Source organism: Pseudophryne corroboree, chromosome 7 (assembly GCF_028390025.1).
Source record: "Pseudophryne corroboree isolate aPseCor3 chromosome 7, aPseCor3.hap2, whole genome shotgun sequence".
In the NCBI taxonomy this organism is placed as follows: Eukaryota; Metazoa; Chordata; class Amphibia; order Anura; family Myobatrachidae; genus Pseudophryne; species Pseudophryne corroboree.
In genome coordinates this window covers 430,881,205-430,906,322 of record NC_086450.1, presented here as the reverse complement: position 1 = coordinate 430,906,322, position 25,118 = coordinate 430,881,205, and the positions used below count along the sequence as shown (strand labels likewise).

General features: G+C 47.3%; 1 protein-coding gene across 1 annotated transcript in view; it reads left to right on the top strand.

The window, feature by feature from the left end:
- The window catches only part of LMF1 (lipase maturation factor 1), a 578,735-nt gene that overhangs the window by 519,256 nt on the left and 34,361 nt on the right, over positions 1 to 25,118 (top strand). The window contains exon 7 of the mRNA XM_063934869.1: positions 23,617 to 23,800. Within this exon, the coding sequence (XP_063790939.1) occupies positions 23,617 to 23,800 (184 nt within the window). The remainder of the gene's footprint in view (positions 1 to 23,616; positions 23,801 to 25,118) is intronic.

Genomic DNA, 25,118 nt, shown 5'->3' with positions numbered 1-25,118 from the left:
GTTTCTGTGCAGGGTAAATACTGGCTGCTTTATTTTTACACTGCAGTTTAGATTTCAGTTTGAACACACCCCAACCAAATCTAACTCTCTCTGCACATGTTACATCTGGCCCCCCTGCAGTGCAATATAGTTTCTCTAACGTCCTAAGTGGATGCTGGGGACTCCGTCAGGACCATGGGGTTTAGCGGCTCCGCAGGAGACAGGGCACAATAATAAAAGCTTTAGGATCAGGTGGTGTGCACTGGCTCCTCCCCCTATGACCCTCCTCCAAGCCTCAGTTAGATTTTTGTGCCCGGCCGAGAAGGGTGCAATCTAGGTGGCTCTCCTGAGCTGCTTAGAATAAAAGTTTAAGTTAGGTTTTTTATTTTCAGTGAGTCCTGCTGGCAACAGGCTCACTGCTACGAGGGACTTAGGGGAGAGAAGTAAACTCACCTGCGTGCAGGATGGATTTGCTTCTTAGGCTACTGGACACCATTAGCTCCAGAGGGAGTCGGAACACAGGTCTCACCCTGGGGTTCGTCCCGGAGCCGTGCCGCCGACCCCCCTTGCAGATGCCGAAGTTGAAGAGGTCCAGAGGTCCAGAAACGGGCGGCAGAAGACTTTCAGTCTTCATAAGGTAGCGCACAGCACTGCAGCTGTGCGCCATTGTTGTCAGCACACTTCATACCAGCGGTCACTGAGGGTGCAGGGCGCTGGGGGGGGCGCCCTGGGCAGCAATGTATTATACCTTTTTTATGGCTAAAATACATCACATATAGCCCTTGAGGCTATATGGATGTATTTAACCCCTGCCAGATCTCACAAACTCCGGGAGAAGAGCCCGCCGTTTTAGGGGGCGGGGCCTATTCTCCTCAGCACACGGCGCCATTTTCCTGCTCAGCTCTGCTGTGAGGAAGGCTCCCAGGCTCTCCCCTGCACTGCACTACAGAAACAGGGTTAAAACAGAGAGGGGGGGCACTTATTTGGCGATATGATTACATATGTGAAAATGCTATAAGGGAAAACACTTGTATAAGGGGTTGTCCCTGTATAATTATAGCGTTTTTGGTGTGTGCTGGCAAACTCTCCCTCTGTCTCCCCAAAGGGCTAGTGGGGTCCTGTCCTCTATCAGAGCATTCCCTGTGTGTGTGCTGTGTGTCGGTACGTGTGTGTCGACATGTAGGAGGACGATGTTGGTGAGGAGGCGGAGCAAATTGCCTGTATTGATGATGTCACTCTCTAGGGAGTCGACACCGGAATGGATGGCTTATTTAGGAATTACGTGATAATGTCAACACGATGCAAGGTCGGTTGACGACATGAGACGGCCGGCAAACAAATTAGTACCTGTCCAGGCGTCTCAGACACCGTCAGGGGCTTGTAAAAACGCCCATTTACCTCAGTTGGTCGACACAGACACGGACACTGACTTCAGTGTCGACGGTGAAGAAACAAACGTATTTTCCTTTAGGGCCACACGTTACATGTTAAGGGCAATGAAGGAGGTGTTACATATTTCTGATACTACAAGTACCACAAATAAGGGTATTATGTAGGGTGGGAATAATCTACTTGTAGTTTTTCCTGAATCAGATAAATTAAAGTGTGTGATGATACGTGGGTTTCCTCCGATAGAAAATTATTGGAGGTATACCCTTTCCCGCCAGAAGTGAGGGCGAGTTGGGAAACACACCTTAGGGTGGATAAGGCGCTCACACGCTTATAAAAACAAGTGGCGTTACCGTCTCCAGATACGGCCGCCCTCAAAGAGCCAGCTGATAGGAAGCTGAAAAATATCCTAAAAAGTATATACACACGTACTGGTGTTATACTACGACCAGCAATCGCCTCAGCCTGGATGTGCAGCGCTGGGGGGGCTTGGTCGGATTTCCTGACTGAAAATATTGATACCCTTGACAGGAACAATATTTTATTGACTATAGAGCATTTTAAGGATGCATTTCTATATATGCGAGATGCGCAGAGGGATATTTGCATTCTGGCATCAAGAGTAGATGTGATGTCCATATCTGCCAGACGATGTTTATAGACACGACAGTGGTCAGGTGATGCAGATTCCAGACGGCACATGGAAGTATTGCCGTATAAAGGGGCGGTCCATCGGACCTGGTGGCCATGGCCACAGCTGGAAAATCCACTTTTGTTACCCCAAGTCACATCTCAGCAGAAAAGGACACAGTCTTTTCAGTCTCAGTCCTTTCGTACCCATAAAGGCAGGCGGGCAAAAGGCCAGTCATATCTGCCCAGGGTTAGAGGAAAGGGAAGAAGACTGCAGCAGGCAGCCCATTCCCAGGAACAGAAGTCCTCCACAGCTTCTGCCAAGTCCGCAGCATGACGCTGGGGCCATACAAGCGGACTCAGGTGCGGTGGGGGGTCATCTCAAGAGTTACAGCACGCAGTGGGCTCACTCGCAAGTGGACTCCTGGATCCTACACGTAGTATCCCAGGTGTACATTGGAAATTCGAGACGTCTTCCCCTCACAAGTTCCTGAAGTCTGCTTTACCAACGTCTCCCTCCGACAGGGAGGCAGTATTGGAAAAAAATTCACAGGCTGTATTCCCAGCAGGTGATAATCAAAGTACCCCTCCTACAACAAGGGAAGGGGTATTATTCCACATTATATTGTGGTACTGAAGCCAAACGGCTCGGTGAGATCTAAAAGATTTGAACAATTACATACAAGGGTTCAAATCAAGATGGAGTCACTCAGAGCAGTGATAGCGAACCAGGACGATATGGTGTCACTGGATATCAGGGACGCTTACCTACATGTCCAAATTTTGCCCTTCTCACCAAGGGTATCTCAGGTTCGTGGTACAGGATTGTCCACGGCACCCCGGGTCTTTACCATGGTAATGGCCGAAATGATGATTCTTCCTAAAAGAAATATGGACGCTTTCCTGATAAGGGCAAGGTCCAGAGAACAGTTGGCGGTCGGAGTAGCACTATCTCAAGTAGTTCTACGACAGCACGAGTGGATTCTAAATATTCCAAAATCGCAGCTTTTTCCGACGACACGTCTAATGTTCCTAGGAATGATTCTGGACACAGTCCAGAAAAGGATGTTTTCTCCCGGAGAAGAAGACCAGGGAGTTATCCGAGCTAGTCAGGAACCTCCTAAAACCAGGAAAAGTATCAGTGCATCATTGCACAAGGGTCCTGTGAAAAATGGTGGTTTCTTACAAAGCGATCCCATTCGGTAGATTTCACGCAAGAACCTTTCAGTGGAATCTGCTGGGAAAATGGTCCGGATCGCATCTTCAGATGCATCAGCGGATAACCCTGTCTCCAAGGACAAGGGTGTTTTCTTCTGCGGTGGCTGCAGAGTGCTCATCTATGAAAGGGCCGCAGATTCGACATTCAGGACTGGGTCCTGGTGACCACGGATGCCAGCCTGAGTGGCTGGGGAGCAGTCACACAAGGAAAAAATTTCCAGGGAGTGTGATCAAGTCTGGAGACTTCTCTCCACATAAATATACTGGAGCTAAGGGCAATTTACAAGGCTCTAAGCTTAGCAAGACCTCTGCTTCAAGGTCAGCCGGTATTGATCCAGTGGGACAACATCACGGCAGTCGCCCACGTAAACAGACAGGGCGGCACATGAAGCAGGAGGGAAATGGCAGAAACTGCAAGGATTCTTCGCTGGGCGAAAAATCATGTGATAACACTCTCAGCAGTGTTAATTCCGGGAGTGGAAAACTGGGAAGCAAACTTCCTCAGCAGGCATAACCTCCACCCGGGAGAGTGGGGACTTCAGCGGGAAGTCTTCCACATGATTGTAAACCGTTGGGAAAAACCAAAGGTGGACATGATGGCGTCCCGCCTGAACAAAAAACTAGACAAATATTGCGCCAGGTCAAGGGACCCTCAGGCAATAGCGGTGGACGCTCTGGTAACACTGTGGGTGTACCAGTCAGGGTATGTGTTCCCTCCTATGCATCTCATACCAAAAGTACTGAGAATCATAAGAAGGAGATGAGTAAGAACGATACTCGTGGTTCCGGATGGGTCAAGAAGGACTTGGTACCCGGAACTTCAAGAGATGCTCACGGAAGAACCGTGGCCTCTACCTTTAAGAAAGGACCTGCTCCAGCAGGGGCCTTGTCTGTTCCAAGACTTACCGCGGCTGCGTTTGACGGCATGGCAGTTGAACGCCGGATCCTGAAAGGGCATTCCAGATGAAGTCATCCCTACCCTGGTCGAAGCCAGGAAGGATGTAACCGCAAAACATTTTCACCGCATTTGGCGAAAATATGTTGCGTGGTGTGAGGCCAAGAAGGTCCCTACAGAGGAATTCCAACTGGGTCGTTTCCTACATTTCCTGAAAACAGGACTGTCTATGGGCCTAAAATTAGGGTCCATTAAGGTTCAAATTTCGACCCTGTCAAATTTCTTCCAGAAAGAACTGGCTTCAGTGCCTGAAGTTCAGACGTTTGTAAAAGGTGTACTGCATATACAGCCTCCTTTTGTGCCCCCAGTGGCACCTTGGGATCTCAATGTTGTTTTGAGTTTCCTAAAGTCACATTGGTTTGATCCACTCACCACTGTGGAATTAAAATATTTCACATGGAAGGTGAAGATTCTATTAGCCCTGGCTTCAGCCAGGCGTGTGTCAGAATGGGCGGTTTTATCATATAAAAGCCCTTACTTAATTTTTCATTCTGACAGGGCAGAATTGAGGACTCGTCCTCAATTTCTCCTTAAGGTGTTTTCTGTTTTTCACATGAACCAACCTATTGTGGTACCTGCGGCTACTAGGGACTTGGAGGACTCCAAGTTACTTGACGTTGTCAGGGCCCTGAAAATATATGTTTCCAGGACGACTGGAGTCAGAAAATCTGACTCGCTGTTTAGCCTGTATGCACCCAACAAGATGGGTGTTCCTGCTTCTAAGCAGACGATTGCTCGCTGGATTTGTAGTACAATTCAGCTTGCACATTCTGTGGCAGGCTTGCCACAGCCAAAATCAGTAAAAGCCCATTCCACAAGGAAGTGGGCTCATCTTGGGCGGCTGCCCGAGGGGTCTCGGCTTTACAACTTTGCCGAGCTGCTACTTGGTCAGGGGCACACCCTGACTGAGGAGGACCTGGAGTTCTCTCATTCGGTGCTGCAGAGTCATCCGCACTCTCCCGCCCGTTTGGGAGCTTTGGTATAATCCCCATGGTCCTGACGGAGTCCCCAGCATCCACTTAGGACGTTAGAGAAAATAAGAATTTACTTACCGATAATTCTATTTCTCGTAGTCCGTAGTGGATGCTGGGCGCCCATCCCAAGTGCGGATTGTCTGCAATACTTGTACATAGTTATTGTTACAAAAATCGGGTTATTCTTGTTGTGAGCCATCTTTTCAGAGGCTCCTTCGTTGTTATCATACTGTTAACTGGGTTCAGATCACAGGTTGTACGGTGTGATTGGTGTGGCTGGTATGAGTCTTACCTGGGATTCAATATCCTTCCTTATTATGCACGCTCGTCCGGGCACAGTATCCTAACTGAGGCTTGGAGGAGGGTCATAGGGGGAGGAGCCAGTGCACACCACCTGATCCTAAAGCTTTTATTATTGTGCCCTGTCTCCTGTGGAGCCGCTAAACCCCATGGTCCTGACGGAGTCCCCAGCATCCACTACGGACTACGAGAAATAGAATTATCGGTAAGTAAATTCTTATTTTTGCCCATTAGAGGAAGATTTTGCATTTGCAATCAACCTTGAATTAGGTCCATGGACAGGTATATCAGCTGGTGCTGACTCATTACATGTCAGAATTATTAACAAAGTTGTTGATATTCAGAACTATTCAGCATTACTGTGTCAGCATTCCGAATGTCGACACTATAACTGCAATACCCTGCTGGCAAATTTGAAAACTATGGTCAAATTCCAAGATTTAAAGCGGACTGTATGCTCTCTTTAAAAATGGGACGCTTATTACAAATATACACAATATGACATAGTTGCCAGAGATTGTCTATCCACATTCCTCAGACAAGGCATAAATCCTCTCCCACCCTGACATGATGACACAAATTACAGTCACAGGATTGTACAGATGGGACAGAGCAGTCTGGGCCCTGATGGTCAGAGTTATGTCATCACATCAAAGAATTAGGAATCTTTCATATAGGCACAAATTACAGTATAATGCCTCACAGGAGAGGCACTGAGGCGCTGTCTCCTAACATATTGTCAGCCATGTAGTTTCTCATCTTGCTGTTCCTACAGAGGAGACACATATAGACTAGACCAATTACTTGTTACAGAAATATGTAAATGAGCTCCAGATATCTTTGAACATGATTTCCGTTTTACAGATCACTATACATGAAAGTAACTCATTGTCCATGTTATGGTCTATATCTATCAGTATCCACAGGAATGTCCTGTATCCGTTCACAAAGTGCCTTAGTGACTGGATAGACTACTTTTTCAATGATGTTACTGCTTTCTAGTTAATGGATAATTTACGTTCTCTGTGATGTCATGGTTCCTAGTGAATACTGAATAGATAGGCAGCATTCTGAGTGATGTCATTGGTCCCTAGTGAAAGGGTAGGCTACGTTCTCGGTGATGTCACTAATTCCTAGTGAATAGATAGGCTACATTCTCTGTAATGTCATTGGTTCCTATTGAATGCATAGACTGCATTCTTAGTGATATCCTCATCATTGAATGGATAAGCTACTTTCTTGATGTTATCACTAGTAGTGAATGTAGAGGGTACATTTTCAATGTCGCTGGCTTCTATTTAATGAATAGGCTATTGTATCAGTGATATCACTGGTTCCTAGTTAGTGAATAGGCTATTTTATCAGTGATGTCACTGTTTCCTAGTTAATTAATAGGCTGCATTCTCAGGGATGTCACTTGTTTCTTGTTAATGAATAGGCTGCATTCTCAGTGATGTCACTGGTTCCTAGTTAATGAATAGTTTGCATTCTCAGTGATGTCACTGGTTCCTAGTTAATGAATAGGCTGTGTCCTCAGTGATGTCACTGGTTCCCAGTCAATGAATAGGCTGTGTCCTCAGTGATGTCACTGGTTCCTAGTCAATGAATAGGCTGCATTCTCAATGATGTCACTGGTTCCCAGTTAATGAATAGGTTGCATTCTCAGTGATGTCACTGGTTCCTAGTTAATGAATAGGTTGCATTCTCAGTGATGTCACTGGTTCCTAGTTAATGAAGAGGCTGCATTCTCAGTGATGTCACTGGTTCCTAGTCAATGAATAGGCTGCATTCTCAATGATGTCACTGGTTCCCAGTTAATAGGCTGCATTGTCAGTGATGTCACTGGTTCCTAGTCAATGAATAGGCTGCGTTCTCAATGATGTCACTGGTTCCTAGTTAAAGAATAGGCTGCGTTCTCAGTGATGTCACTGGCTCCTAGATTGTAAGCTTGTGAGCAGGGCCTTCCTACCTCAATGTCTGTCTGTTTTTACCCAGTTTTGTTCTATTACTGCTGTTCTGATTGTAAAGTGCAACGGAATATGCTGCGCTATATACGAAACTGTTAATAAATAAATAATAGTTAATGAATAGGCTCATTCTCAGTGATGTCACTAGTTCCTAGTTAATGAATAGGCTGCATTCTCAGTGATGTCACTGGTTCCTAGTTAATGAATAGGCTGCATTCTCAGTGATGTCACTGGTTCCTAGTTAATAAATAGGCTGCATTCTCAGTAATGTAACTGGCTCCTAGTTAATGAATAGGCTACATTCTAAGTAATGTAACTGGTTCCTAGTTAATGAATAGGCTGCGTTCTCAGTGATGTCACTGCTCCTAGTAAATTGCAGATAGTCAGTATTACTAGAATATCCTTGCAGATAGCCAGCCAAAATAAAAAAAAGCCACCCCAGTGTGAAGGTCCAACCACATGTAAAAATACCTATAAACCATGTGGAGTTGGTAGCAAAATGGGCAGAAATTACTCAAAAGAAAAGGACAGAGAAAAACAACATATCTCTGCCCATATGGAGACCATCACAAGATGCGTATGTCTCTGGAGCGCCAGCATATGCACTTAGGGCTTAATTCAGAGTTGATCGCAGCAGCAAATTTGTTAGCAGTTGGGCAAAACCATGTGCACTGCAGGAGGGGGGGGGACAGATATAACATGTGCAGAGAGAGTTAAGGGCCCTACACACTGCGCGATCCGCCGCCGAAACTGCCCGACGGCGGAGACGGCCGATGGTCGACCCGGCGGCGCGGGGGGGGGGGGGGGGGGGCAGTAACGGGGGGAGTAAAGTTTCTTCACTCACCCCGTCACTCGGTCCATTGCAGTGCAGGCAAATATGGACGAGATCGTCCATATTGGCCTGCATGCACAAGCGACGGGGCACCAATGATGAACGAGTGCGGGGCCGCGCATCGTTCATCGCTGGTGCCTCCACACTGAAAGATATGAATGGTATCTCGTTTATTAATGAACAAAATCGTTCATATCTTTAACTAATATCGCCCAGTGTGTAGTCCCTATTAGATTTGGGTGGGGTGTGTTCAAGCTGAAATCTAAATTGCAGTGTAAAACTAAAGCAGCCAGTATTTACTCTGCACAGAAACAAAATAACCCATCCAACTCTAACTCTCTCTGCAAATGTTATATCTGCCACATGGAGCCTAATTCTGAGTTGATCGCAGCAGCAAATATGTTAGCAGTTGGGCAAAACCATGTGCACTGCAGGGGTGACAGATATAACATGTGCAGAGAAAGTTAGACTTGGGTGGGGTATGTTCAAACTGAAATCTAACTTGCAGTGTAAAAATAAAGCAGCCAGTATTTACCCTGCACAGAAACAAAATAATCTAGCTCTCTCTGCAAATGTTATATCTGCTTCCCCTGCAGTGCACATGGTTTTTGCCCAATTGCTAACAAACTTGCTGCTGCGATCAACTCAGAATTACCCCTTTGTTACTACAGGTCACTGCTGTGTGTGCAGTACATGCACGTGTCCTGTAGCAGGTGTAAAAGATACAATTCCTAAGGAATCTGTGCAGCTTCTTGCTGCCCTGCATGGGCTGCATTTGATGAATACTCCCCTGCGTATCTTTGCGTACGTGAGAACGACCCTTCCCACCCCAGTGCTGCCTCTCCAGTCGTAAGCTGTGATATGTGCAAAGGGTTGCGGGTTTGCTTAGGCGTTTATTAGTGAGTGTAAGCATGCGCAGTGACATCACACAAGATACGCTACACAAACTAGCGTAGTACTCACTCTGCACCAGTCCCTACGTGCATGCGTCCTCGTTTCATATACAGTTTATACGTCCTTGATGCATTCAGCCAGGGGGACACAAGCTTTGATCATACATCAGTGGAGACTAATGAGCCTCTTTTGATGAGTAGAATAAAACAATTAACAATGCAGTGATGCTCCTTTTATGTCAGTGGCCCAGTCATGTCTTTTTGATTGCTATATGTAGAGCGTAATCATATTGAAATAAACAAGCCATTGACATACTGTAAATAGGAAAATGTAGCACGGTGCTCGTTAACCTCTGGTGCATATGTACCATACAGATGGAGAAATTGCTCAAGTGTAGTGCAATAGCTTTCAGCTTACGGAAATGAATCAAGCAGCATCCAGAAGAATGTGCCACAAATGCATGTAGACAAAGGTATAGAGGCATAGGGCGGTATTCAATTCTTTTCACCCTCTTCCACACCCGTTCTGTTTCTGCTGACGGGCATGGTGTCATCATTTCAGCTTGCTACCCCCGGTGTAGCGAGGCGCCCAACCCTTTATGCAGCTAAACCTGATTACTATGGGCGCGATATGCGCGATAACGGGAATCACTTTAGAAAGGAGATTGGGCGTGATATATCATTTGAATACCACCTATAGAATAGAAATTGGTTTTCACTTGCTTTGCCTTCACTTTAAAAAAGTAATGTGCAGCATTTAAACACCAGTGGATAGGGGCCTGACATGGGGCCTAATTCAGACCTGATCACTAGCAGGCGATTTTTGCACTGCTGCGATCAGATAGGGGGAGTGTATTTTAGCTGTGCAAGAGTGCGATTGCATGTGTAGCAGAGCTGTACAAACAGATTTTGTGCAGTCTCTGCGCAGCCCAGGACTTAGCCGCTGCAATCACATCAGCCTGAATTGACGTCAGGAACCCTCTTTTCTAACGCATGGACAGGTCTGCGTTTTTCCAGACACTCCCTGAAAACGGTCAGTTGACACCCACAAACGCCCTCTTCCCGTCAATCTCTTGCGATCGCCCATGCGAATGGATCCGTCGCACAAACCCATCGCTAAGCGGCGATCTGCTTTGTACCTGCGTGACACGCCTGCGCAGTTTGTGCCTGATCGCCCGCTGTGTGAAAACGCACAGCAGTGATCAGGTCTGAATTACCCCCATTGACGTTACATTCTGATAGCTGTCTCAGTCCGGTAGCGGTTTCGGATGGCTTGTTATCTGCGAGTCTCTAGTCATATACTGAAATGTTCTAAGTTATTGCAGAATTCGCTCTACATTTAGCTGCTGAGTTTCCCAAATTTCCCACGCATAATTTGCCCTCATGGGCTCAATCCTATTAGTTGCGAGTTCCCTTGCGGTGTGCGTAAGTGCGGCTGGGCGCCACACCCATATAGGGCTGCTTGCAAAAAACCTGCCAGCGCTGGATGAGATTGGGCCACTAGGGCGGCGATTGTAGTGCTGTTGCCGGCATTTCTACACTGGCCCCCATCGCACCTTGTAGGATTGACACCTCATTTTTCTCGGGTGTGGTATGGAAGGTAGATAGTAACTAGGACGACAGGGTCTTTAGGTCGACATGGTCTAGGTCGACATAAGTTTTTAATGTGTTTTTGGTGTCGTTTTCTCCGTACAGTGACGGGGAACCCCAGTTAGTGCACCGTGTTCACTCGCCATGCTTTGGGCAAGGTGCTTCCCTCCGCTACCGCTTCGACCGGCACAGATTACCATTCCAATCATAGTCCTCGTGGATCGTTAAGTATGAAAAGGTTCAAAAAAGAAAAAAATCATGAAAAACTCATGTCGACCTAGAAACCCTGCCAACCTAGTTACTGTCAACCAATAGTGGTCGACCTAGTTACTGGCGACCTAGAGACCGGATCCCATTTTTCTCCTAGAATAGTTTTTGCTCAGACCAAAAATCACCATCATCACCTTCACTCTATATATACAGACCATATAAATGCTATTCCGGTGGTCACGCAGTTGAGTGATTATTGGTGGCTTGCGCATGAGTCGCCGCAGGAAACACTTCTGCATCGTCTCAGTTGCAGCTGCCATGCTGAATGACTCACACAGGAGTTCCATGTTTGCCTGATCTGCGCTGATGCTGCGAAGGCTCTGATGGGCAGCTGAGACATCAGGCGAGATGGGCACATTGCAGACTGAAGAGTGTGGGATATGGTGGAGTGCACAGACATCCCCCCAGCCGCTCTCCTGCTTTATGATGTATGACAGAGACATACCTACCCATAGACACGTCACTATGTAATTGCTATGGTGAATTATGTTCCTGCTTCGCTATAACAGATCCAAGTCTCCCCACCACGCTGCCATGTAACCTCAGCCCATTTATGGCGGTGCTTATACGCCCCAACCTAATATGAGTGGGGAGAGGAAATGCTCGTTATGGGGGTCTCAGTCTGGAAATTAAACGGCACGTCCTCCATCAGGGGCGTTATTGTTTCACCAGCTCGTACATTCCAGCCACTTTATGGCTTCTGTTTGTTTTTATGGCGCAACATATTGAATTTTTCCCCCTCGCCATTTCAGCTGGTGACATATCCCCCTGGAAGGGGCAAGGGCCTGCAACATGTTGGGGGTAATTGGTCAGTAATATCCAGAGACTGCTTAAGGACTAGAGACATGAATCACTGCTTGGAGACTGGTCGTTAACGAGTCAGGGTGATTCATTCTGTTAATTAGAACCTCTGGGCGTGTTGAGCCATGTCACTTTCACCAGCACATTGTTTGTTAAACGTTATTGGGGGAGGGGGGAAGGGTCTTCTTACATCAGCACCAGCATCTCTAGCAGAGCAGGTAGGTTAGTGAGCTGCTGCAGGTGTGCTGCAGGGGTTACATCAGCACCAGCATCTCTAGCAGAGCAGGTAGGTTAGTGAGCTGCTGCAGGTGTGATACAGGGGTTACATCAGCATCCAGCATCTCTAGCAGAGCAGGTAGGTTAGTGAGCTGCTGCAGGTGTGATACAGGGGTTACATCAGCACCAGCATCTCTAGCAGAGCAGGTAGGTTAGTGAGCTGCTGCAGGTGTGATACAGGGGTTACATCAGTATCCAGCATCTCTAGCAGAGCAGGTAGGTTAGTGAGCTGCTGCAGGTGTGATGCAGGGGTTACATCAGCACCAGCATCTCTAGCAGAGCAGGTAGGTTAGTGAGCTGCTGCAGGTGTGATACAGGGGTTACATCAGCACCAGCATCTCTAGCAGAGCAGGTAGGTTAGTGAGCTGCTGCAGGTGTGATACAGGGGTTACATCAGTATCCAGCATCTCTAGCAGAGCAGGTAGGTTAGTGAGCTGCTGCAGGTGTGATGCAGGGGTTACATCAGCACCAGCATCTGTAGCAGAGCAGGTAGGTTAGTGAGCTGCTGCAGGTGTGATACAGGGGTTACATCAGCATCTCTAGCAGAGCAGGTAGGTTAGTGTGCTGCTCCAGGGGTTACATCAGCACCAGCATCTCTAGCAGAGCAGGTAGGTTAGTGAGCTGCTGCAGGGGTTACATCAGCACCAGCATCTCTAGCAGAGCAGGTAGGTTAGTGAGCTGCTGCAGGGGTTACATCAGCATCTGTAGCAGAGCAGGTAGGTTAGTGAGCTGCTGCACGTGTGATACAGGGGTTACATCAGCACCAGCATCTGTAGCAGAGCAGGTAGGTTAGTGAGCTGCTGCAGGTGTGATACAGGGGTTACATCAGCATCTCTAGCAGAGCAGGTAGGTTAGTGTGCTGCTCCAGGGGTTACATCAGCACCAGCATCTCTAGCAGAGCAGGTAGGTTAGTGAGCTGCTGCAGGGGTTACATCAGCATCTGTAGCAGAGCAGGTAAGGCTAGTGAGCTGCTGCAGGTGTGATACAGGGGTTACATCAGCACCAGCATCTCTAGCAGAGCAGGTAGGCTAGTGAGCTGCTGCAGGTGTGATACAGGGGTTACATCAGCATCCAGCATCTCTAGCAGAGCAGGTAGGTTAGTGAGCTGCTGCAGGTGTGATACAGGGGTTACATCAGCATCCAGCATCTCTAGCAGAGCAGGTAGGTTAGTGAGCTGCTGCAGGTGTGATACAGGGGTTACATCAGCATCCAGCATCTCTAGCAGAGCAGGTAGGTTAGTGAGCTGCTGCAGGTGTAATACAGGGGTTACATCATCTCTAGCAGAGCATGTAGGTTAGTGTGCTGCTCCAGGGGTTACATCAGCACCAGCATCTCTAGCAGAGCAGGTAGGTTAGTGAGCTGCTGCAGGGGTTACATCAGCATCCAGCATCTCTAGCAGAGCAGGTAGGTTAGTGAGCTGCTGCAGGTGTGCTGCAGGGGTTACATCAGCACCAGCATCTCTAGCAGAGCAGGTATGTTAGTGAGCTGCTGCAGGTGTGATACAGGGGTTACATCAGCACCAGCATCTCTAGCAGAGCAGGTAGGTTCGTGAGCTGCTGCAGGGGTTACATCAGCATCTGTAGCAGAGCAGGTAGGTTAGTGAGCTGCTGCAGGTGTGATGCAGGGGTTACATCAGCATCCAGCATCTCTAGCAGAGCAGGTAGGTTAGTGAGCTGCTGCAGGTGTGATACAGGGGTTACATCCGCATCCAGCATCTCTAGCAGAGCAGGTATGTTAGTGAGCTGCTGCAGGGGTTACTTCAGCATCCAGCATCTCTAGCAGAGCAGGTAGGTTAGTGAGCTGCTGCAGGTGTGATACAAGTGTTACTTCAGCATCCAGCATCTCTAGCAGAGCAGGTAGGCTAGTGAGCTGCTGCAGGGGTTACATCAGCATCCAGCATCTCTAGCAGAGCAGGTAGGTTAGTGAGCTGCTGCAGGTGTGATACAGGGGTTACATCAGCATCCAGCATCTCTAGCAGAGCAGGTAGGCTAGTGAGCTAGGTTATATGGCCTAATCCTTAGTCACACACAGTCATGGCCATTCTTACCTCTTTTGCTGCAGTCACATCTGTGACTTTATGCTATAGCTTCTACAGAGCCCTCCCCTGGTGTACATATGTGCGTCTGACATCGATTGCATAGATTTGCTGATTCTCTGCCATCGATGGTTTCTTTGCAACATGGACCCACCAACCTTGTTGCACCTAGCAGCCTCTCCCTCTTCTCTGATTGGCCCGCCGTGTCGGTCAGCATGGATTCCATGGTTCCATGCCATCGATGGTAAGCACAGAAATAGCATCATCGATAGAGACCTACTAGAGGCACCTTCTAGGCGGGCCATCCATTATAAATAAGTATTAATGCCCTTCTTATTACTGAAGGTGTTTACTTGCCAGAGCTAGCTTATAACAACCAGCATTATCCCACAGAACTAGTAAATAGAAGATTACACTGAAAATAACTGTGCTTCGATATATGCAAATCACTCCTTACATGCTCCCACTAGTCAGCCATGGATCCAGAACCTCTAGGCCAGTGGCTGGATACAACGAAAGATGAGAACCATACAGTAAATCCATTTTACAGACAGCTTGTACCAGGCTTGGTAGATCTCATCAGTGCAAAATATGGATCGTGAAGCAGCAGCTGGATACGTCCCTCCATGTTATTCCTGCACGGTATCCGGTCTTTAGGTCAACCACACGTAGGTCAACAGTCATTAGGTTGACCACTATTGGTCGACATGCATTAGGTCGACAGGGTTTCTAGGTCGACTTGGTCACTAGGTGGACATGTTCTGTCGACATGACAAAAGGTCGACATGAGGTTTTCACACACAAAAAAATCATTTTTTCTCTAACGTCCTAAGTGGATGCTGGGGACTCCGTAAGGACCATGGGGAATAGCGGCTCCGCAGGAGACTGGGCACATCTAAAGAAAGCTTTAGGACTAACTGGTGTGCACTGGCTCCTCCCCCTATGACCCTCCTCCAAGCCTCAGTTAGATTTCTGTGCCCGACGAGAAGGGTGCACACTAGGGGCTCTCCTGAGCTTCTTAGTGAAAGTTTTAGTTTAGGTTTGTTATTTTCAGTGAGACCTGCTGGCAACAGGCTCACTGCATCGAGGGACTAAGGGGAGAAGAAGCGAACTCACCTGCGTGCAGAGTGGATTGGGCTTCTTGGCTACTGGACATTAGCTCCAGAGGGACGATCACAGGTTCAGCCTGGATGGGTCCCGGAGCCGCGCCGCCGGCCCCCTTACAGAGCCAGAAGAGCGAAGAGGTCCGGAAAAATCGGCGGCAGAAGACGTTCCTGTCTTCAATAAGGTAGCGCACAGCACTGCAGCTGTGCGCCATTGCTCTCAGCACACTTCATACTCCGGTCACTGAGGGTGCAGGGCGCTGGGGGGGGCGCCCTGAGACGCAATAAAACACGATAAAAATACCTTACATGGCAAAAAATGCATCACATATAGCTCCTGGGCTATATGGATGCATTTAACCCCTGCCAGAATATACAGAAAAACGGGTGATAAGGCCGCCGAAAAGGGGGCGGAGCCTATCTCCTCAGCACACTGGCGCCATTTTCCCTCACAGCTCAGTTGGAGGGAAGCTCCCTGGCTCTTCCCTGCACTACAGAAAGGGTTAAAAAAAGAGAGGGGGGCACTAATTAGGCGCAGTATTAAAACATACAGCAGCTATAAGGGGAAAAACACTTATATAAGGTTATCCCTGTATATATATATAGCGCTCTGGTGTGTGCTGGCATACTCTCCCTCTGTCTCCCCAAAGGGCTAGTGGGGTCCTGTCCTCTATCAGAGCATTCCCTGTGTGTGTGCTGTGTGTCGGTACGTTTGTGTCGACATGTATGAGGAGAAAAATGATGTGGAGACGGAGCAGAGTGCCTGTAACAGTGATGTCACCACCTAGGGGGTCGACACCTGAGTGGATGTACTGTTGAAAATTACGTGACAGTGTCAGCTCTGTATAAAAAAACAGTGGTTGACATGAGACAGCCGGCAACTCAGCTTGTGCCTGTCCAGACGTCTCATAGGCCGTCAGGGGCTCTAAAGCGCCCGTTACCTCAGATGGCAGATACAGACGCCGACACGGATACTGACTCCTGTGTCGACGGTGAAGAGACAACCGTGATTTCCAGTAGGGCCACACGTTACATGATTGAGACAATGGAAAATGTTTTATACATTTCTGATAATACGAGTACCACCAAAAAGGGGTATTATGTTCGGTGAGGGAAAAACTACCTGTAGTTTTCCTGAATCTGAAAAATAAAATGAGGTGTGTGATGATACGTGGGTTTCCCCCCGATAACAATTGATAATTTCTTAAAAAGTATTGGCTGTATACCCTTTCCCGCCAGAGGTTAGGGTGCGTTGGGAAACACCCCCTAGGGGGGATAAGGCGCTCACACGCTTGTAAGAACAAGGGCTCTACCTTCTCATGAGATGGCCGCCCTTAAGGATCCTGCTGATAGAAAGCAGGAGGGTATCCAAAAATGTATTCACACACATACTGGTGTTATACTGCGACCAGCAATCGCCTCAGCCTGGAGGTGCAGTGCTGGGTTGGCATGGTCGGATTCCCTGACTGGAAATATTGATATCCTAGATAAGGATAGTATATTATTGCCTATAGAGCATTTAAAAGATGCATTTCTATATATGCATGATGCACAGCGGAATATTTGCCGACTGGCATCAAGTATAAGTGCGTTGTCCAATTCTACCAGTAAAATGGTCAGGTGATGCGGATTCCAAACGGCATTTGGAAGTATTGCCTTTAAAAGGGGACATTTGGGGTCGGTCTTTTAGACCTGGTGGCCACGGCAACAACTGGGAAATCCACGTTTGTACCCCAGGTCGCCTCTCAAAATAAGACGCCGTATTATCAGGCGCAGTCCTTTGTTGGCAAGCGGACAAAAGGTTCCTCTTTTCTGCTCGTGACAGAGGGAGAGGAAAAAGGCTGAAGAGATTACCCAGTTCCCAGGAACAGAAATCCTTTCCCGCCTCTGCAAAAGCCCTCAGTATGACGCTAGGGCCTTACAAACTCAGGCACGGTGGGGGCCCGTTCTCAATGAATTTCAGTGCGCAGTGGGCTCACTCGCAAGTAGACCCCTGGATCCTTCAGGTAATATCTCAAGGGTACATATTGAAATTCGAGACGTCTCCCCCTCGCCGTTTCCAAAAGTCGGCTTTACCGACGTCTCCCTCTGACAGGGAGGCAGTTTTGGAAGCCATTCACCCAGCAGGTGATAATCAAGGTACCCCTCCTGCAACAGGGAACGGGGTATTATTCCACACTATTGTGGTACCGAAGCCAGACGGCCCGGTGAAACCGATTCTAAATCTAAAATCTAAAATCTTTGAACACTTACATACAGAGGTTCAAATTCAAGATTGAGTCACTCAGAGCAGTGATTGCGAACCTGGAAGAAGGGGACTACATGATGTCTTGGGACATCAAGGATGCTTACCTTCATGTCAAAGTTTACCCTTCTCACCAAGGGTACCTCAGGTTATGGTACAGAACTGTCACTATCAGTTCAGACGCTGCCGTAGGGATGGTCCACGGCACCCCGGGTCTTTACCAAGGTAATGGCCGAAATGATATCCCTTCGAAGGAAGGGAATTTTAGTTATCCCTTACTTGGACGATTCCCTGATAAGGGTAAGATCCAGGGAACAGTTGGAAGTCGGTGTAGCACTATCTCAGGTAGTGTTGCGGCAGCACGATTGGATTCTCAATATTCCAAAATCGCAGCTGGTTCCGACGACTTGTCTTCTGTTTCCTAGGGATGTTCCTGGACACAGTCCAGAAAAAAGGTGTTTCTCCCGGAAGAGAAAACCAGGGAGTTATCCGAGCTAGTCAGGAACCTCCTAAAACCGAACCAAGTCTCAGTGCATCAATGCACAAGGGTTCTGGGTAAAAATGGTGGCTTCCTACGAAGCAATCCCATTCGTTAGATTCCACGCAAGAACTTTCCAGTGGAACCTACTGGACAAATGGTCCGGGTCGCATTTTCAGATGCATCAGCGGATAACCCTGTCACCAAGGACAAGGGTATCCATCATGTGGTGGTTGCAGAGTGCTCATCTTCTAGAGGGCCGCAGATTCGGCATTCAGGACTGGGTCCTGGTGACCACGGATGCCAGCCTGCGAGGCTGGGGAGCAGTCACACAGGGAAGGAATATCCAGGGCTTAGGGTCAAGCCTGGATACATCACTTCACATAAATATCCTGAAGCTAAGGGCCATTTACAATGCTCTAAGCTTAGCAAGACCTCTGCTTCAAGGTCAGCCGGTGTTGATCCAGTCGGACAACATCATGGCAGTCACCCACGTAAACAGACAGGGTGGCACAAGAAGCAGGAGGGCAATGGCAGAAGCTGCAGGGATTCTTCGCTGGGCGGAAAATCATGTGATAGCACTGTCAACAGTATTCATTCCGGGAGTGGACAACTGGGAAGCAGACTTCCTCAGCACGACCTCCACCCGGGAGAGTGGGGACTTCACCCAGAAGTCGTCCACATGATTAAAAAACTCGACAGGTATTGCGCCAGGTCAAGAGACCCTCAGGCAATAGTTGTAGACGCTCTGGTAACACCGTGGGTGTACCAGTCAGTGTATGTGTTCCCTCCTCTGCCTCTCATACCCAAGGTACTGAGATTGATAAGATGGAGAGGAGAAAGCACTATATTCGTGGCTCCGGATTGGCCAAGAAGGACTTGGTAACCGGAACTTCAAGAGATGCTCACGGAGGATCCGTGGCCTCTACCTCTAAGAAGGGACCTGCTCCAGCAAGGACCCTGTCTGTTCCAAGACTTACCGCGGCTGCGTTTGACGGCATGGCGGTTGAACGCCGGATCCTGAAGGAAAAAAGGCTTTCCGGATGAAGTCATCCCTATCCTGATCAAAGCCAGGAAGGATGTAACCGCAAAAACATTATCACCGCAATTGGCGAAAATATGTTGCGTGGTGCGAGGCCAGTAAGGCCCGACGGAGGAAATTCAACTGGGTCGATTCCTACATTTCCTGCAAACAGGAGTGTCTATGGGCCTGAAATTGGGGTCCATTAAGGTTCAAATTTGCGGCCCTGTCAATTTTCTTCCAAAAAGAACTAGCTTCAGTCCCTGAAGTTCAGACGTTTGTAAAAGGGGTACTGCATATACAGCCTCCTTTTGTGCCTCCAGTGGCACTTTGGGATCTCAATGTAGTTTTGGGTTCCAAAAGTCACATTGGTTTGAACCACTTAAATCTGTGGAGTTAAAATATCTCACATGGAAAGTGGTCATGCTGTTGGCCCTGGCCTGGGCCAGGCGTGTGTGAGAATTGGCGGCTTTATCCTGAAAAAGCCCTTATCTGATTTTCCATTCGGACAGGGCGGAATTGAGGACTCGTCCTCAGTTTCTCCCCAAGGTGGTTTCAGCGTCTCACCTGAACCAACCTATTGGTGGTGCCTGCGGCTACTAGGGACTTGGAGGCCTCCAAGTTGCTAGAAGTTGTCAGTGCCCTGAAAATATATGTTTCCAGGACGGCTGGAGTCAGGAAATCTGACTCGCTGTTTATCCTGTGTGCACCCAACAAGCTGAGTGCTCCTGCTTCTAAGCAGACTATTGCTCGTTGGATTTGTAGTACAATTTAGCTTGCACATTCTGTGGCAGGCCTGCCACAACCAAAAATCTGTAAATGCCCACTCCACAAGGAAGGTGGGCTCATCTTGGGCGGCTGCCCGAGGGGTCTCGGCTTTACAACTTTGCCGAGCAGCTACTTGGTCAGGAGCAAATACGTTTGTAAAATTCTACAAAATTAATATCCTGGCTGAGGAGGACCTGGAGTTCTCTCAATTGGTGCTGCAGAGTCATCCGCACTCTCCCGCCCGTTTGGGAGCTTTGGTATAATCCCCATGGTCCTTATGGAGTCCCCAGCATCCACTTAGGACGTTAGAGAAAATAAGAATTTACTTACCGATAATTCTATTTCTCATAGTCCGTAGTGCATGCTGGGCGCCCATCCCAAGTGCGGATTGTCTGCAATACTTGTACATAGTTATTGTTACAAAAATCGGGTTATTATTGTTGTGAGCCATCTTTCAGAGGCTCCTCTGTTATCATACTGTTAACTGGGTTCAGATCACAGGTTATACGGTGTGATTGGTGTGGCTGGTATGAGTCTTACCCGGGATTCAAAATCCTTCCTTATTGTGTACGCTCGTCCGGGCACAGTATCCTAACTGAGGCTTGGAGGAGGGTCATAGGGGGAGGAGCCAGTGCACACCAGTTAGTCCTAAAGCTTTCTTTAGATGTGCCCAGTCTCCTGCGGAGCCGCTATTCCCCATGGTCCTTACGGAGTCCCCAGCATCCACTACGGACTATGAGAAATAGAATTATCGGTAAGTAAATTCTTATTTTTTTTACTTTTTCATACTTTACGATCCACGTGGACTACAATTGGGAACGGTAACCTTGCCAGAAGCATGGCATGCGAGGGGACACGGTGCACTAATTGGGGTTCCCGGTCACTCTACGAAGAAAACGACACCAACATTTAAAAAAACCCACAAACCTCACGTCGACCTTTTGTCACATCGACCTTGGTTGTGTCGACCTATTTTGGGTGTCGACCCAGTCGCTATCGACCAATAGTGGTTGACCTAGACACTGTCGACCTAAGTGTGGTCGACCCTATGAACCACACCCTTCCTGCACATATGTTTTTTTAAGGGGGAGGCACGGGTGACATAACCGTGTCTATGAGCAGGTGAATCTGCGCAGGGGAGGGTAACTTATCCCAGAACAAATAAAAATAATGTATGCCACATAATAAGGGTTAAAGAAAAGGGTGCAATTATGATGTAACTGCCGAGGGAACTCACCACCCACTTATAGGGTGGGAGCCTGTGGAGCAGTATAATCCTCTCAGTCACTTAGCCCCGCTCTGCTGGCTGTGGCGGAGGCTGGAGAGGGCCCTAGATGGCTGACATTCCTCAGCGCACTGCCCAGCCCAGCACAACCATCGTGTCAAATTAATGGCTGTGACTCTGACATACTCCAGCCAGGAAAGCCCTCCATAAATACAAAGCCCCACATGCGCCCCTGGCATTCCGTGAAGAATTTGTCTGTTTTGGCCCCAAATAATGGAATAAGATTAATCTTGAGAAATTTGACATGAGCAAGAAATTACTTATTTCTGTTTTATTACCCATTTTAACAGTCAACACTTTTGATTTTTTTTGTGCAGTAACCCTTCGCTCTCCAGCTGGTTCTGCCGACGCATAGATCTGCAGACTGACTTATTAGCCACAGCGAGGAAATAAGTCCATATTCTACAAAGTGACGTAAAGAACATGCAGGACAGAAGAGAAACCTTTATGTGTTTTGGTAGCAGGTAGAACCAGTTATTGCACATGGGAGTAAATAGTGTGCAGGACAGAAGTGTAAACATTTGTTTCGGTAACTGGAGAGCTACCTATTATACCTCCCCAAACTGTGAATTACTCCAGATGTACTAAATCATCAGACCCGCTTCTCTCATACAGCCTCACTGAGTGATTGTAAAGTGTTATATAGCGAAATACAGAGCAGTCATTGACTGCCAGACGCTCTGCCTTAAGAATATATATGGTTACAAGTAAATATTGCCCTATAAATTGACTGCTTACAATCACACAGCCCCTATTTTATAATGTGTTTATTTCATATTCTTTGCTAATAATTGTAAGATCTGATTAGTTCCTGACAGTCCGCTCGGTTGACCGTCTTCCACACCGCTTACCTAAACATTGTTTACAATAAGAACAAATACTGAGACCTAAATCCATCTGTCACCAGGCAAGTGGCACCGATCGGTAGACAAATAGAAATAGGCACATTTTCAAGGACATATAAAAACCTGATACAGTCCCTGCAAATTAGGGACAGCTGGCAGCTATGTAATGTCCCGAGTTACTCTGGCAAACACTGGATATATTTTGCAGAACAGTTCATCACGAGAATGGACATTCCATTTAATGCAGAATTTAGGAATTTTGTGGGGTCTATTTACTAAGCCGTGGATGGAGATAAAGTTCCAGCCAATCAGCTTCTGTCATTTTTCAAACATAGGGGCACATGTATTAACCTGGAAAATGGATAAAGAAGTAATAAAGCAGTGATGAGTGGATAGTGATAACGCACCAGCCAATCATTATGGATTTGAAAAAATGACAGGAGATGATTGGCTGGTGTGTTATCACCTTGCACTTATCACTGGTGGTTTATCACTTCTTTATCCCTTCTCCAGGCTTAATACAGCTTCCCCCCTGTGTCTGTGACATAAGTTAGGAGCTGATTGGCTAGAACTTTATCTCTGTCCACTTTATCTCCATCCAAGGCTTCGTAAATAGACCTTAAAGTTATTAAACGTGATCAGTGGGTAAGCTTGAAAAAATTATATTAAAGCAAAGAAATGGAAATTATTTATTACCAGTTATTTATACAGCACACTGCTTTACCGAGAATATCTAATCTGTCACATCAGTCCCTGCCCCAGTGGAGTTTACAATCCGTATTCCCTACCACATGGGTGGATAAACATACATACACACACGTTAAGTTTCTGTGTGTAATGGAGTTCCAGTCTATCTGGTAAATGATGGATGATGTATTTTTAAAAAGGAATAGCCGTAAAACTGACTTTGCTTTTCTACCGTTCCTGCAGATCATTTCTTACTTGAACTCTCCCCCTTCATTCTGGCTTACCTAAGAAAAATAGCATAGCTGGGAATTTTTGCAAAATCATTTTAACGTTTTAACAGTACTAATCAGGGCCTTATAAATGATTTTGTCGCACTTTGGTAGGTGTATGTATTAAAGCAGAAAATAGAGTCTCATTAATGGTCTAAGAAGCTTCATTCAAACAAATTTCATATTTTCAAACATGGGGCAGATGTATTAAGCCTGAAGAAGTGATAAAGCAGTGATACGTGGAAGGTGATATTGCACCAGCCAATCAGCTCCAATATGTAAATTTACAGTTAGGAGCTGATTTGCTGATGCACTTATCACAGCTTTATCACTTTTCTAGGCTTAATACATCTGCCCCACTATTTGCCACTTACATTATAGGCCTGAATAATATTATTCTCTAGGGAAGTATAGCATGGTTCAGTAGGGCTGATTGAGAGGTGGATGCTATTTGGATTATTTCACAGTTGTCCAGTGGTTTAGGATCTGCAGATCTGGGGATGCGATGTCGCTTGCAGTGCCCCAAATGTCACAGAATGATTGGCACGCTGCTGGCATTTGGGTGCGGGCAACAGGATGTGTTCCGGCCTCGGCAGTGTGATTTGGACGGACATCCTGAGTGACCTGAAGGTCACTCAGATGCCTGTTGGTCATATAGATGATCAGGTGGTGCGTCTTCACAGCAGCAGATCAGACACGTCTGCAGTGGACATCAGTTTACTTAAGACGCCTGCTACAGCTTTTGCATACTTTGGCACCGCCGTTGCCTCGCCAGTCTCATCAGCCCATGTCTTTGTGTTTTTTAGCTGCTTCTGATCTTCAGTGGGAACCTCAGCTTCCTTAACTGGCTGACCATTGTGCCAAGCATCGCCTGCTTCGATGATGCCAGCCTAAGCTTCCTGTTTAGCGCCAAGGATGGGTCAGTGATAGACCAAGTGTCCAAGATCCAAAGACAGAAGTCTACCGGAGGAGGGCAAACAAGAAGTTATGGTAAGCCACTAAATGGGCAGCTTGGGTTAGACGTAATGGTATATGACATTTTGCTGAATTACAGATTTAGTAGGTGGCGATGACGGATAATTGCACGTTCTCTGCCCAGTGATATTTTCTGACTATAGTTATTTAAAAAAAACAAGGACAAGGGTGTTAGCACATGCCCTCACCAGGGTAAGCGTGTATGTATCTATCAACCTGTAAATGTCCAGCGTTATTCACCAGCCCTTCAGTCACCTCTATAGGCTAAATGTGCACATCATATTGCATGTATTGCAGTGTTTAGTATATACTGTATACAAGTGTGTCCTCATACACTGGGGCAGATGTATTAACCTGGAGAAGGCATAAGGAAGTGATAAAACAGTGATATGTGCAAGGTGATAAAGGCAGCAGCCAATCAGATCCTAACTGTTAATTTACATATTGGAGCTGATTGGCTGGTGCCTTTATCACCTTGCACTTATCAGTGGCTTATCACTTCCTTATGCCTTCTCCAGGTTAATACATCTGCCCCACTGTGCCTTTTGCCGCACCAAGCAGCACCTCACTCACAACGTGCCTCTTAAAGTAGGACTAATTCAGCTTCCGACACTGATCTGCAAAAATCACTATGAAGCAAATTCTGCACATCAGCAAGTACGCGCATGCGCAAGGTCTTAAACTGCATTCTCTTCAGAACGAAGTTCAAAACCTGGAGGTGGCGGGAACATGGTGTCAACGCCGCATTTTGTGGGCGTCGATGCTCCGTTTTAGGGGAGCAATGCGGACAATGGAGGCATGTCTTGGACTGCTGGAGGGGCGGTCCGCTGCAACCCTAAACATGGCGGCCCTCCCACTGCCTGCGCAGCTACCTTAATCATCGCTGCATAATGATGCGCTCGCATGTTTGCGGGGAGGCAGGGCCCAGCATGGGGGGCCGGCCTTGCCCTGTGCTGGGCGGACTCCCGCATGTTAAAGAAAAGAGTTGTTGTTTTGCATTTATTCGCAAAACTACAACTGAAGCTAAAATAAGCCCATAATTCGCACAAATAAAACAACTAGAAGCGACAAAACTGCTTTGCTAGAGTACACATTTGTAAATCTGTGTGCGAAACGAATCGGATTCTGTATACAAAGTGCCACGATGCAGCGGCTCCGTTGTGCGACTTTGTGTTTGAAACAAATTCCTGGGCGGTTGCAGGCACAGCGTCTCTAGTGCACTGTGAGTGGTGTGTAGCTGCGTCTGTGGTGCGAATAAGAAGTAAAATGCTGTACGCTACACCTCTCGGAGCGTCTCAGTTGCACAATGCACTTCATACCATATGGCATAAAG